This window comes from Ischnura elegans, chromosome 1, assembly GCF_921293095.1.
Source record: "Ischnura elegans chromosome 1, ioIscEleg1.1, whole genome shotgun sequence".
Taxonomy (NCBI): Eukaryota; Metazoa; Arthropoda; class Insecta; order Odonata; family Coenagrionidae; genus Ischnura; species Ischnura elegans.
This window is the reverse complement of record NC_060246.1, coordinates 42,500,466-42,516,532: the sequence shown is the minus strand read 5'-3', so window position 1 is coordinate 42,516,532 and position 16,067 is coordinate 42,500,466. Positions and strand designations below refer to the sequence as shown.

The 16,067-nt window shown below is 39.0% G+C and overlaps 1 protein-coding gene across 1 annotated transcript in view; it reads left to right on the top strand.

Annotated features, from left to right (window-relative positions):
• The window catches only part of LOC124159365 (sushi, von Willebrand factor type A, EGF and pentraxin domain-containing protein 1), an 89,578-nt gene that overhangs the window by 48,780 nt on the left and 24,731 nt on the right, over positions 1–16,067 (top strand). The window contains exons 5-8 of the mRNA XM_046535134.1: positions 383–475; positions 5,052–5,174; positions 6,288–6,605; positions 7,898–8,047. Coding sequence (XP_046391090.1) covers positions 383–475; positions 5,052–5,174; positions 6,288–6,605; positions 7,898–8,047 — 684 coding nt within the window. The remainder of the gene's footprint in view (positions 1–382; positions 476–5,051; positions 5,175–6,287; positions 6,606–7,897; positions 8,048–16,067) is intronic.

Genomic DNA, 16,067 nt, shown 5'->3' with positions numbered 1-16,067 from the left:
AACTTTTATTTCAATGACAAAATTTTTATTTCAAATTGATGTTATGGGTTTCTTTTACTCCACTAATCAATCTCTTTCTGCGATGCTGAGTCCAAATGCAGTTTGGATTATGATCAGTGCCTGGGACGATCTGTGGCTTTCTGAAAGTATGACTCGAGTCTTATCCTAGTTTCTCCAACATCCGTGTAACACTTTCATACTTTCTTCTTGCTGGTATTCTGGACGAATGAATGGACTTACTTGGACTGAATCTAATTCCCTCAGTAACACTTTCAAATGGAAGCAAAAAATTGCCACTTCTTAAAGCATTCTAGCGTGGCAGAAGACCATTAAATCTTCTCCATCCGTATTAATTATTTCTCTATATTTTGTTTCTATCCAGGTCACCAGCCTTTGCAAGATATTGAAATAAGAGTAGGCAACAACTCGGACCTTCAAAGGAATCCTCTGTGTGCTTGGTTCCCGGGCACAATCGGTAAGTGTAAATTTTTTAATTGTGCATGCTATGACAATGATAAAAATATCCTAATTAATTTTTTCGAATAGAATGCACATAGTTGCTGTGACATTAATGTTTTAATCTTTTGAACGTTTACTATTTTTGACTGTTCTCTAGAGGTGACCTCTTCCTCAATTCATATATATGGTATTCCTCTGGTAAACACATTAAAAAACCAGACCTAAAACATTTATCTTTTGCTCTATAAAAGTTCGGCGCTTCATTCCATCATAAAAATATGATTAAATAGGTGGTGATTTTTTGTACAAGTAAAAGAATTTTAAAAGTCCACCACTACATCATTTCTCTGATTAAAAAAAATTCACACTGTTATTATTTTAACTATTTCATGTCACTGATGACTTTTTAATACCAATATTAAGAATCTTTTTTTTCTAAGAATGATCTAAAATCAACCCGTCAACTAAGAGAAAAGGTTTTACTCCCACCACGGAAACGTACAATTACAATCATGGCCCCAATCTCTGGTCCTGCCTTCACCTCATCTCACTTCCAAAAAAATCGCTTCCAATCTATATTTTTATCGAGTTTTTCGGAAGATTACTAGATTGCTATAAAAATGTAATTTTTTTCCTTCTCTCCCTCATTAGTGGGTGGTAAAAAGGCGTATTGTATCTTCCGGTGATATTAATTTACTCCAAGATAAATGACCAGTTCGGTCCGTCTTTCACAGCCAGTAATTTATCTATTTTTCCCTCACAATCAGAGGAAATATATATTTCACAGATTCATGCTTCAAATGACTGAGAGAGATTTTAGGCCATATGGAGAAAATTAGCCTCTGGATTTTATGGGATTGTAATCGATTTAAACTCGTAGATTATTTGTCTCCCTTACGCAATGTTGGGACCGTGTAGAGCAAGGTGCCGCGGACTTAAGTCATTGGACCTTCCGTCCAGTGGCGTAGCCAGGAATTTCGTTCGGTGGGGGGTGGTCCAAAACCAGGAGGGAAAATTTTTTGAAAAAAAAGGGTACTAAGTAATGGGTTTTAGACTAATTTTAACACTTTTCATAATCGAAAAAACTCCATTTGTCAAATAAATATTTTGTAAATTCATGATTTTTCAATATTTTGTTTTCTTTCATAAAGGAAATTAATTGTGTTTTTATATTTCAGGGGGGGGAGGAGGAGAGGGGTCCGGACCTTCCGGACCCCCCCCCCTGGCTACGACACTGCTTCCGTCATACAATCCCCGTGATGAAGTTTAATTTTTTTCAATATAATTCGGGAACCAGGATAGGGCCTAAAGAATAGAACAAGCCGCTGAAATTGATTGCTTGAACAATACAAGCCAACGGCTTTCTGCCGCTTATGACTAGACTTCAGGTCGATACACGGAACCATGTTACATTTTCATGTACAAACAAAGAAAAATAAAATTTTCTACTTATGTATCTTAAATTTTTAAGAGTTTCCGCTTAAAATTCTAACCGATTTCATTTTTTAATCTTCAAAACAGTATTGAACGTCGTACTGGCGCTTAGGGTTGAAGTCTAAGAAGCACCTGAACCCGATATTGTGTTTAAATGACTAAATAGTTTTCCATTCAGTACAAGCATCATTTAGCGCACCAATAGCAGAAAAAAAATATACATGACATTTGTTGTCGATAATTACTCCTGAAACTGAGGAAGCCCAGAAGTCTCATAGCTATCACGTATTCTACATTAAGGAAATATTTGACGAGAGAGAAAATAATGTGAATGCTTGTCTTAAATTATAAAATGTCTTTTAAGAGATTTGAATGTTCAACCGCAAAGAGTTACCTTGAAACCTATTCGCCTATGCCTTAAATTATGGGCTCACATGGTTTTGAATGGGATAATGCCGTTATTCATGCGTTTGATATGAAATATTTTCTAAAATAATATGAATGCTATTTCTAATCAATGAAATTGTGATAGAATTTTTGTCCGCTACCAAAGTATTTACCCGATATTTTTGCTGGTATACATTTAATACATTTCACAAAAACTTCTCATTGTTTTTTAATTGTAGGTTGCTAGTGCAATAAAATCAAATCGCTGTTTGAAACAAATACATGATTAATGACACAATCACAGTTCAGTGAGATACCGCATTGTTATTTCCATTTTACCAGATACGTATTTTTTGTCATCTTATAAGAGGACGTAGGACTGAATTTAAATTCACCAAACCGTCTTGGATGATAAATTAGTTATAAATAAACGAACTTACTGCCATTTTAACGCGGAAACGTAAAATTGATTAAATCAAGATTTCCATGAATTCAATTGTTATAGTTTTGTCAGTTGTGAAATACCTAAGAAGATGAACCTAGTGCCTCTCTCTTCTGATATTCTTTTGGCTTAGTAAACGAAGAATTGATGATCTCTACATCGTAATTCCTAAAAGTATCTGGGAGAATATTTTGTCTTCAAATTTTTTTTATTTTGAGTTAAATTGTAGTTGAGAGTGAACTATAATCTATTCGTAATATTTTATGATACATAGCCTCATAGTCCCATAAATTTTGGTATCATTGCTATAAAGAGATAGGAAATCATACAAATTTTTCCTGACCCACATTTTCCACATCATTTGGCGCTAAACCGATCACTTTTTCTGCTTTCGCTTTGAGTTATACATATTTTCACTTTTCCATTCGAGGCGTTGGAGTCTGCGGAGGTCAGCCAAGTCAGGGTCTAACGCGTTTGCAGAATTATATGCTTTTTTGAATGTCCTTTGGTATTAACTGTGAAATGAGCCAGTCAAAAAATACGCCTCATTAGTTTATAACGTGAATCGTGCAACCCTTTCGCTTTCCTGCTGACCTTGGCTTAATCACTGCCGAGCTAATGTTTAGTCAGGTAAATCTGTTGCATTCACAAATACAGTAAGAAAATCTCGTTTCAATCAACAGCAGATGTTAACTTTGAATGTTCGTTACTTTTTCTTCCTCGAGATAAAGCTGATTTGTATTCATTGAAATATCGCTCCTCTATCACCAATTTCTTTCAATGTAAATGTAAAATTAAATTGGTGAACGTTGCTTTTATGTGCTCACAGATTTTAATCCTGGTCATAGTCATTTTGAAATTGAAATAGTATTCTGTGCTGGAAAATCAACTGTTGTTGTATTCATTTGGAAGTATTTTGAGATTTAAAATGTTATTTGTAATATTTCATCTTATCTTTACCTGCAATATTTTTCTGAAAACGAATTATATTTCATAACGGACGCGATGATTGTAAACATATAGTATAATGCAGGATTAAAATTTAGAGATAGTCTATTTTCCGATCCTAGGAAGTTCGGAAATAAAAATGTTTCTCTCTATCTTTTTCGGAGCGATGATCGCGTAATCAGTTTTCCTATTTCGTAAACAAGGCATTTTTTAAAATTATGTCTTATTTTGAAGTGAAATTGGTCTCCGCAGTAATCTAATCGTTAACGTAAGGCGTCATAGGAGGAATTTAACTAATCCTAATGCTACCTAGAGTTGGCAATATTGAGTAAATCTCTCTAGGCGCACTTTCTAATTTACTTAGAACTTCATCGCTTTTGGATTTAGTACTGCGGTTTTATCATATCTCCGTCGTTTTTGAATTTCGAAGACGGCATCGCTTCATTGCGCATCAGTGATTTCAACGGCTGCGTAGGTGAGTAACCGTAAAGAATGGGCTTTCTATAAAAAAGCAAATAATTCAAAATGGGAAACTAGCGGTATCGGAGGCGCTGGAGAATCCACGGAGAATCTATCGAATGCCTTTTAGGAATGGAGGTTATCCCTCAATCGTATGGAATTGAATGAGTAATGCTGAAGACACGGACAAGTTTTGACGTGTATGGAACTAATATTATAATTTTAGATGATGAACTCTCAATAAATTTACACTGATAAGTGGTCAACATTTATTTTACATGATGGGCAATGGGTGTGCGTACTCAACTCTGCAACATGAATGAAAATGCTCAAGGAATCAAGCAAACTAGGGATATTTTCCATCGATGAAACAACGTATAATAGGGACTTAAAAATGGATTTCCTTCTTTAAGATGTATTCTTGTCTAATTACCATACGACCCAGGGCAAAAAAAATATTATTTGCCGTAGGCTCTGAGAATTAATTATTTTATTTCTAATGAACTAGCTTTTATTCGCATCTGATTTCAAATTATTAATTGCCCTTTTTCATTCTTATTAACGTTATTGGAACATATTTTCTATAACACAAATCTTTTTCTTTAAGGGGATACAAAGATACCCTTTCCTTGGTAACATAAACTAATTATATGGGAACACTAAGAATAGTATTCAAAACGTTTTCGTGAACAACCAATAAATCTTTTCTCTTTGTGAATGTGTAAAACTGACAAATGTATAGTTAATAAATCGCTCATCAGCACAAACTAGTGACCGCCACCAATTTTACCCACGAAGAATCTAATTTTTGGAACTTTTGTCTTGATGGTTTACTAACTAACTTTTTCACTTTGCTCTCGACTACTTGGAATTGACGAAGGTTTGTTTTTTTAACGGGAGCAAAACCTTTCATTTTTTTCAGAGGAAGGTGTGACAAAAAGTTTTAATTGCGCCCGCACACTCATCGGCCAGTATGTATTCATCCAAATGGTTGGCGTGGAGGGGTCGCTGTCACTCTGCGAGATCGAGGTGTTCACGTCGGAAGGTGAGTCCTGCACTTTTTTCATTCCCTCTGAATTCGCCACGGATTCCCGTCTCAGCCGTCTTGCCGGTCTCCGCGCTCGAGTGCCCGCGGTAACACTCCGTTTAAGGTGATGTCGAAATGCTATCATTTGGTCTTCACTGTGAACAACGTGAATCACGGATTTCCTGGTTAAAACGTCTAAAAATGGACTACTATTCACTCGGTAATTTAAAGCTGTTGAAGATATGGATTACGTCGTTCATTCCTTTCCAGTGACTACCTTGAAGAATTATTTGTATCAGATAAACATAAGTGTTCGCTCTCCTCGTGTTTAATTTATTAAAAATAAAATGCACAGTGAAAAATTTATGTTGGGAAAATGTGGAAAAATGCTAATGGTAGACTTTGGAAATAATTTCTTCATATTTGGCTAATTTCTTCGCTCAGGATTTGGGATCGATCATTGCATTGTTCATGAATTTTCATTGCACTGATTCAAGTTTCTACGCATAAATGTCATACGATGCTCCCTTTACACAAGCGAAATGAGTATAAGACGTAATTTTTTTTCTTATGAAGAATGTTTATATTTGTTTTCCTTTCTAATCCAGTTGAAAAAAAATGTATGAGAGCATTCGATTTATCAGATTTTTTTGTTTATAAGATATTGTTACTCAATTTTAGACAATTCTCGATTAATTGATGATTATTCACGATCTATGGTAATGGATAACCTATTATTATTCATTACATTATTCGATTTTACCACACTTCAATAATTTTGGTCGTTTTTTTCCTCAAAGGGCGCACTTTTTCACTTCAAGGCATTTTTATTCTTCTAATTTCTGTGCATGAAGATGTGTGCCAAAAAGCCGAGGGTTTAAGAAAAGTTCAATCGCTTAAGCATGAAGCGAGAAATAAACCGTACTCTCTAATTTAAGCTATGGCACAATTAATTTCCAGGAAATATTTACTTGTATGATGGAATTATTCAACGTTCAAAGCCAAGATTGTCAAAATTATGCAATTCATTTAATATGTTTTCTTATAAGCTCTCTAAGGAAGCATATGCTCATGTGTGTGATGAATAGGACGAGGGGAGAACACGAATCCCATTTTGAACTTCCTTTTCAGAGTTCTCAAACGACCGCTGTCACGCCGCCGGTCAGAAGGAAGACAGCGGCTCGCAGATCGTCGTCTTCGATCGCACTTGCTACGAGTTCATCGTGGGTCGCGGCGATTCGTTCGACACGGCGAGGACTTATTGTCGCCAGCACGGCGCCTCCGGTTTCGGCGCCAAGGGAGATTTGGTCCATGGCTTCAAAGGCCCCACTTCTTCGTTCCTCCTGGCCGAGCTCGACCGGCTCAAACCCACCCTCAAGACTCAGTTGGTGTGGATCGGTGCCCAGAAGGACCCCGGCTTGATTGCCCGCAGTTGGAAATGGGTCGACGGTGAGTGCAAAAGGAATCTTGTAAAATAGACATTTCCGCGCCTTGACTTTCGCTCGGCGGATAATTCCGGCGTATGCATCAATCGCCAAAGTGGGCATTTTGTGGAAATCTAGGCCGGGGAGAAGGATAACATTTTTTCTTTCCTAAACGATGATTTGATGATATAGGTGAAAACTCAGTTGACTTAAGTAGGACTTTGGACTAGATTGCACGTAATCGTCGGCTCTCAGGTCACTTTGAAAGGCGTCGCTTAGCGCTTCTTTTCCTGCTTCAAATATGTTTCTCGCAATGGGGTTGACAGAGGGTAATTTGTTCGCCTTGAGGCCAGCTCCGACTGCGCCGCGGCGGCCATTAAATGTTTCCTTTGTCTGCCCTTCATTTCTGGCTAAAAATATGTTGGAGTCGTTGCGAAATTTTTTGACTCATCCAAACGTGAACTCGTGAGTTTGCTGGAATAAATATGTTTTACCTCTTACAACTCCGCCAATTCGTTATTAAAAAACTGACAACTTCTTTGATGTCTTTTAGTCAGGTTTTATGTGATGTTTCATCCAATTTTTTCATCCTTATGAAAACAATTATGCGTCTCATCTTTTACTGCCATTCGCGTTATGAGTCACTGATGCACCTGTTTGACCAAAGCCTCTTCATGGATTTGTATCACTGTTAAAATTTCCTCATATAATAGATTTTTTTGTGAATGGAACTCATTGCAAGATCAACTTCATTGAGGTTGATTCCAGAAGCTTGATAGCCGAAAGCAGTCAGACCCTGCAACTCAGTGATTTGCCATTTTAGACCAAACTCATTTCTCTGGCGTCCTTCGAGCCAATGACCTTCGAGTGAGCTGGAATTATCTAACCCAATCTCCCCCCCTTTCACCATGATCTTCGCTGAAAGAAAGGCTTAGGTTCTTTTACTTTCAAGCTCATTACTTGTAACGACGCACTAGAAATATAAATGTCATTAGCGAATTACTGTGACAGGAATAACAATGGAAAACAAAGACTCTCCGACCATTAAGCATCATGTAAATAAGGAAAAATTTTAAATGACCGAACAGTTTTCTTATATTGATGTATAATATCATTTGAGACACACAATTACTATGATAGATATGGTCCTTGAATAAGGGGTAGATGGTGAGGTCGACTTTTGTCTTCCCTTCTGAAAATGTCTTACCAAGTACACACTTACAAAAAGCTTCGTTAGCTTCAGCATGTTGGGATGTCGCGGCAACGTGTCAATATGAGGTACGTTTTGAAGTGTTGACTGTGTATTTCTTTTCTCAGGTGAGGAGGTTGATCGGCCGAACTGGGGTAAGGACCAGCCAAATAACTACAACGGAGAGCAGAACTGCGTGGTGTTGGACGGTGGTCGGGGATGGCAGTGGAATGACGTCGGCTGCAATTTGAATTACTTACACTGGATCTGCCAGTACTGTGAGTTCACCTCCGTCTCACCTTGAAAAATTCATGAGGTTTTCCTCTCGACAATTTTGAATGGGAACGTCGGCTCGTAATCGTCCAATCTCTTTAATTTTCCCTGAGACACTGCGGAAGCGCATCCGGGAGGACTTTTATTTACAGTGACGTTGTTTCGATGATAATTACATCTGAGATTTTCCCAGGCTTTAGATCATCACGTTACCGCGCTATTTATGCCTAAAAGTATTTTCATTCTTTGTTTGTTTTTTTTTTTGCTTCTTGATATGCAGTAAATTTTACGTTGGGTAAAAAGCTAAGTAGTTGAATTCACTGATAGGGTATTCTAGTTCATGTGGATGGCTATGTATACTTTTTGTCGTGCAGCAGTAGAAAAACAATTATGTCTATATATAAAAATTACTATATATTATTACTATTATATTAAATTTGATGTACCCAAAGTTTGTCGACCAACCGAATCATGAACTTTTATCTTTGAGTGCCACGCCTGATCGAGGCTCACATTTTCATAAGCATAAATTTTTGAAAATTTGTCTTTTACCATGTATTCTTTTCTATAGGGTATGAGCCAACTATTAAACAACAGTTAAAAATACTACCGCTAGATATTTCAGCTAAAAAAGTACTTTCGCAGCTTTTTATGGTGTAATAATTTATTTCTGCTGCAATGAACATTTAAGTCCATAATGATTCCCTATCTGATGATTAGGAGATTCCCCTTACGTCTGATTGGTTTTACGTGAGTTCATTTCGTTTTGTACTCCATGCATTTAGGAAGAAGGATATTTTTAAAAATTATTTTTATCAAGTTCCCTTCAAAGTTCTGAAAATATTTCCCAATTATCCACCAATTCTTAGCAAGAAATCCTGATTCGTGAGTAAATGTCCATAAACCCACGTTTTCGGTTTTCGAATTGAGGAGCATCATTTAGGCATGAATGGAAAATCTCTCTTCACTTAACCTAATGCGTAAATCTGCCGTGCTACCGCGGCACTCTGCAAGAATCGCCTACATACAGTACTCCGCCCATTGAAAACGACCAATTGGGAATACAGCTTCAAATATTTCCCCTTGTATCGATGCTTACAAACCGCATCTAATTTGCGAGGCATCTACTTTCAACTGCTTCTTTTGATAGCCGTTCTTTTCGTTTATGGTAAAAATACTCTACCCATTAAAAACAATCCGTCTGGAGAATGATTTAATTTTACAAGACTTTCTGCTTGTAACGATGACTAAATAATACTTTGATTTATAAAAAAATACTTTATAAAGATTCATTTATGACTTCTTGTTACTGTACTGGCCGTATTAATTCTACCAAAATGATACATTGGTCCATAATTCCAACGGATTCACTGTTTCCAGGCGTATTCTTTCGGTAAAGGTTGACGACCCTCTGTTATCCTCATACGCATATGTAGTTGGACAGGGGCCGAGTCACTAACGCCTACAACTAAAGCATTGACTTCACCTCCCTCTTTCGGCCCACCGCCATTACCTTTTCCTTTCCCCCCTCCCTCCCAATCCCCACACAATCACTAGCCAGCCCCCGACTCCGTTTTTCTTCCCGCCCATGTCCATCTTTTTCCGATCATTTACCTTTTTCCCAGTTATTTCCTGGTGGTTTCATTTTTTCTTCTCTTCACTTTTTCTAGATATTGCATCACGTCTGCTATTTCTTACGTTTTTCGTTACCTTTTCCGACGTTCATATTTCACTGACAATTTTCTTGTCTCCAACTTTTTCCTTTCCCTCAGTTTCTTTCTATTTTTTATTTTGCTTTTCATTCAAATTTTAAGTTTTATTCTCGTTCAATTTTTGGCAACAGTTAGTTCTTGGCTTAAAAAAAAGACGTTGTGAACTCATCTTTGCCAGAGTTCAAATCAGGATTAATTATGGGGTTGGCCTTGACGCGATCCCCCTCAAAGAAGAGGTAACAAGGGTTTTTTGAACAACAAAACTCGGTTATTTCCGAAAACTGAAACAAGTTCTTACAGATGTAGATTGCGAGCCTTGTTATCTTGTCTATTCGTCATGCCCTCTTTTTTATTTTCGCTCTTTTACACCCTGTCTCAGTTTTACCTTTACATTCTTTCCGTACATATCTTCCTCCTATCTATTTTCCCGCTCCTGACCTCGCAACAATCCTCTGGTCTTCTCACGTTCTCCGTCACCGATCACTTTTCACGTCATGGCTGCTTTTACATTCCGCCTTCCCCCACTTTTCGTGCGTCATCTTTTCCCGCCTATTTAGAAGTTTCCTTTTAAGTTAACCCAAGCTTTTTGCACGATTTTATTTCCATTTACACCTCTCTCTCTTCTTCTCCACTCCCTCTTCTTCCTCTCGTATTATCTTATTTTATGTCTTCTCTCGCATCCCAATTTCCTCCTTCGCGCCTTTTTATTATCCTTCTTCTTACCGTCCGCTCTCCTCCACTCTTCGCAAAAACTTTCCGTCCTCTTCAATCCCATTCTTTCCTTCCTTCGAGTTGACCTTTCCTTTCTCCGACCGCGCCCACTCGGGGAAAAAATACACACTATACAATCTCGATGGGGGCCTTCGAAGGTTCGCTTCTTTCTCCCCTCCTTTGATTCCTCCCCTCCCATCCTTGATCTCCTCCCCTCCGCGCCTCCTCCGCTTTGGTCCGACGGAGTTGGCCGTTCCCCCTTGGTGCCTTCCCCGGCAGAAACTCGTTTCCTTGTCTCTCTCCCGTACACCCACGAATCTCGCTCGCTCGCGCCCACTCCACCGGACGGCCTAAGCATATTCCGATGCGTGCCTGCGCCGCGGCCTCTTTGCCCTCTCAACTCTCCCGTGCACCTCTCTTCTCGCACGTTGAAGTCTCCACCCTTTTCCTCACCCTTTATCACCACTCCCTCCTCTTCCTCGACGAATTGCAGACTTGCCAAATTTTCTCGCGTCCTCCCCCGCGTTAGAGGCGACCTCGGAGTTCATCGCCGCACCCCTCAGCTGAGGTGTCGGTGTGTCCCACGCGATTATTAAAAGCATTGACGCACGGATTGTTATGGCTTCATACCTCAGCTGTGATTCAAATATTTCTCGGATGATTCTATCTCATCTCGGAGTACTGTGTGAAAAAGAGTGTTAGCTTCTTATCTCAGGAGGCTGGGTTCAAACCCTGGTAGTGGTGATATTTTCTGTGGGAGTCCGATCGTTAATTAGCGTACATAATCTGATGCGTACCTGAGCCGCGCAGCTGTCGCTTTGCCCTCACAACTCTCCCGTACACCTCTCTCCTCGGGCGTTGCATCTTCTGTCTTTATTACCACTCCCTTCTCTTTCTCAGCGAATTGTAGACGTGCCGAAATCTCTCGCGTCCGCCCCCGCGTCAGGCAACCACAGGGCCATTCGCGGCACCCCTCAGCTAAGTGTTGGTATGTCCCACGCGATTATAAAGGACATTGACGCACGCATTGGTTCAATGTTTTCCTCCATCCCGGGGATTCCCGACTTCGAACGCCTTCAAGGATTAAAAATTTTATTAGGTAATCCATACTCTTTTTCAGTGCTGTGGGATCAGTGTTAGCTTCCTATTCCAAGGTGTCGGGTTCAAATCCTGGCGGTGGCAGAGATTTTTCAGTGGTAGTCAGAATCCTATTAGCGTACATTCTCCGATGTTTCACTTTGCTCTGTTAGCTCTCCTACCCACCTCTCTCATCAGGTGTTTAAGCTTCCGCGCTATCCTTTCCCTTCGCCCACTCCCTCAGCGAATTGCACACGCTCCGAATTCTCTCGCGCGCTGCTCCTCCCTCGCGTCAGGTGACCTCGGTGTCCGTTGCCGCACCCTTCGGGTGAAGCGTTCGTATATCTCACGTCGCTATTAGGAATTTTGGTGTGCGGTTTGGTACGGTGATGGCTTCCCATCCTGAGGGGCTCAGATTCAAATTCCGGCGGTGGCAGAACTAATTCTCGGGTAGTCTCTACTCGGGTACTGTATGGAAAGTCTTGGATTACCTTCCTAGGGGTTTGGGTTCGAAATCCGGCGCTTTGAATTTTTCAGTGGTAGCCAGATTCCTACTTGGATATTGTGGTAATGGAACTTTAGTACAGCACTCCGTCCCTTGGATGGAATGTTAAGCCATGACATCTTTGGTGGATTATTCTGTGTTGGATAATGTTTCCTATTACTCCCCCCTTTTTTCCCTACCATTCCCTCATGGCGTAAGGGGTCTCAGTAGTGTTTCTAGCTAATACTTCTTCTACTGTCTGATGTATTCGAAAATATCATCGGTGGTTTTCGCCATCGGCGATGCGATAATATGAATGAATAATAACAAAACTCATCTTTCCTGTCAATGGCTGCCCACATTCAATAATGATGGCATTTTCCATGATAATTTTTCTTCAATAATCTTCGATTACCATCGGGAGTTGCGAGTTGATATCAATGGATGTTTTGGCTATAAATCGACGAAAAATATTAATAATCCTCAATGAAAATTTGAAAATAAATAACAAGGCTTAGCAAAGGTCAACATTGAGATATAATGGGAAATCGGGTATTGATATTTTTTCGATATGAATCGCGATAATAACTCCGTCTTTTTTATTTTCGTTGTTGATAGTATCATTCGTTATTTAGGTGAACATAATCATCTCTGTTTGTGTGGTTAAAATAGATGCCAATCTTTACCAATACGATCCATTCTCTTCCCGATTCTCCGCCAGCTCTTTTGCGGTTCCTGCCCATGTTTCCCGGAAGGAGTCTAGAAATTCGAGTCGATCTGGGTTTCTGATACGGTACAGTTATTTATCGCTGAACAAACGCTCGTTTTTCTGCTGCACGCACGGGGGCGCTGCAGGTTTATCTAAAGAGTAGAAATTGAGAGAAAGGCAATGGTTTTGGCGCGGCAGTCGACTGCTGTTAAGCATTAGAATGGGTTCTATTTGCGTGACACGTAATACCTCTTGACATGATAAATGATATTCTTTAGTAATTTCCATATAGCGGAACTAATCGTTTTTCGTTTTCAGTCACGATTCACATCCCTGTTTATAGAAAGAGTAGAATTCTTTAATCAAGAACCATTACGAAAAAAATGTTCTTTCGTCTGAAATTTAGGTGATTGAGTTTTTGATATAAGTTATACGGGAATATGTTGTCATTAGATGAGTTTTTATCACTTTCTATGTATGTATTCACGCGATTGAAAATTATTTACATGACATGAATGGATTACAGCGCTAAATTGTTTTTTATAAATTACCTAATAATAAAGATACTTAAAATCAATGTGGATAATCTATATATAAATATTTTTCTTGAATAAATCATATTTATCGTTTTTATTTGTAGTTTCGAGAGTAATGAATTGTTAATAACCGTACTTTTTCATGGCTTTTGGCCGAGGTATTGTTGATTGAGCTGTGAGATGTAGAAAACATGTCTCACGAGTTAAGTCTTTTCTGTGTGAGTTCGATTTACCGCTGCATTCCACACCCACGAGGCATATGCCTACGCAACGCGTGTATTCATGATAGGTGCTCCAGTTCCTTTCTCCAGGCTTTATGTGTTATTTCGAGGCAAGTACTGCTCGGAATTGAGCTTTGTGGGAATTCAGACACTTTCTGCATTTAAATCTAGGACATATAGCACATTAGCCTGATATTTCACACTTTTATGTTGCCTATGTAAAGAGTTAAGCGTAAAATTTTGAAGGAATATTTTTTATTCCTTCCTGCTACGGAAATACTTCACTTACATACATTTATCATTTTTTTAAATCTCATATTTCCTTCAAATTTTCTAGTTTCTTGAAAGAGGTCTACTTATTTATGATATAATCCAAATGCATTGATTTTTATATCACTTCATTCTTTCATCACCATCATAATTCAGCAATCCGAAGATTTGTTTGACACCTCTCCTCGCCGTTATCCTTCCAGCTAATCTTTAATATTAACATATTTCTTCTCTTCTATATACTTAGTAATGTTTTGCATTTAACTCATTCGGGGCCTCCCTTAACTCTCTTCCCATCCATCTGTCCTGCGACGATTGTCAACATCATGATATCAAGCCTCATGATGTGGCCATTTAAATTATTCCATCTTCTTCTTAAAAAATTAACTGTTTGAGGCGTAACTTTTTGAAAGTGATTCATTACTAAAATTAAAAAGAAGAACTTTGTGCTTTCACGTGAATATCATCATTCATGTGGAAACACAAAGTTCTTCTTTTTAAATTTGATTCTTTTCAAGATTTTTAGGGGGCATTTCTTTTCTCCCATTCTTCGAACAACTTCCTTATTAATCACTCGTTCAATCCATTCAAGCTATGGCCTGAGTATCTTTTATTGCTCTAACATAGCAAACTTAAAAATATGTATTTGAAAACCCTCCAAGTGTATAAAATTTTATCCCCGTTTACTTACAGGGACAATATTATTTTTAAATGCAATATCACTTACTATTTTTTAAATGTATACACTTACTCTATGGTAATATGCACGGGATTGTCGACCATTTAGAGCAGAAGTGGAATAGTGTGCTCACTTCCGTGTCCGATGACCGCTATTCCCCAGACATTCATCCAAATGACCTTGTATTTTCCCAAGTGCCGCCGCAATACCTCTGCGTTAAATTTCCTTGTACGAGAAACCTTTGTCTTTGGCACAACCCTATTTTAGGCTTGTAGCGGGATGGGATTTATTGACGTGATAGTAAAGTGTGCTGAGAGAGTTAAGGGTGGACTAATGCTAACGGAAGTTCAAAAACATTAAATCAATAAAAAATAAAACTGCCGTTTTTGTGTAAAAATATTAGCCATAATTCAGTACAGAACAAGGGTGGATCCAGAATTTTTTTCTGTGGGTGGCAAATGGGTCTTAAAAGCAAACGGTCTTCTCATATCTGGGATTAAGAACAACATACAACAATTACTGAACAAAATATACTCTTTATCTCCATACTCCGTAAAACAAAAAGATACGAAAGTAATAATAAAGGGACCGCATTAAAAAACTTGTCGACTTGTGTAGCGTCTGGAGGGGGGCATGTGCCCATACCATGAATCCGCCCAAGGTAGAGAATTTTATTAAGCACTTACAGATAATGTATTTCATCCAGTATTTGTGTGCAAAAAATAAAAGTCAATTTTAGTTATAGTCAAGTCAAGTTTAGTTATGTTTATAGTTCAGTTATAGTTAAAGTAAAGTTTAGTTATGGCCTTCTTCACAATAACATTTCCTCTGGTGTTGGGATATGTTCTATGCAGTCTTTTTTTATGGTTCACGAAATGCGGAAAGTTGAGTCATAAACCATCACTGAGAACTTTAATGGTCCATTTGGTCACCCCGTCTGAACTTCCCAATTCCCTGCACCTTTTTTCTCCTGCTCTGTATTCGCGACAATGTCGCCACACGAGTAACGGCGATTGATCGGTCGCTGAGACAAGGCGCACCTGATAATGGGAGAAAACAGCCTCTAAACTTTCAGTCACGTCTGCGGAGGAGTGAAAAAAATGTAACGTTTTCTCCTTTTTACAAGCCCTTCGAGTGAATTGCCACGAATGCAGCGTGCCGGTCGTCGGGGCGGCTTCCAAGACGAGAGAAAGGCTGCTTAGTGATTCCGAGCCGCGCCGCTCCGCTCGTGACGGCGCCACCGTCGGGCAGCTCTCTCTAAATCGTTCCGCATTTTGGTTTCCTCGGGACGCGAATCGAGCCCGCCCAACGTCATACATATAAGACTCGATTTGTCTTTATGCAACACCATGGGATTTTCCCCCACGCGGTGAAGCCCAATGGCTGGTGGGCATTATGGCGAACAGCCCCAAACGCTGGCCATATAGCACTTGCTTAATTGGTCGCCATTATGATGGGCATTCGGTCAGACGCCGGTGCTTGCGAAATCGGCTTTATGAAATTAAAACTTTCAAATCTATCTTGTCCTTTCCCAATGCAGTCACGGAGTAGTATTCAATAGGTTCATGATCTAATTATATCCTAGATCTCCATGTTTAAAACCGGAGTCCCGCGTCCATGTTTCAT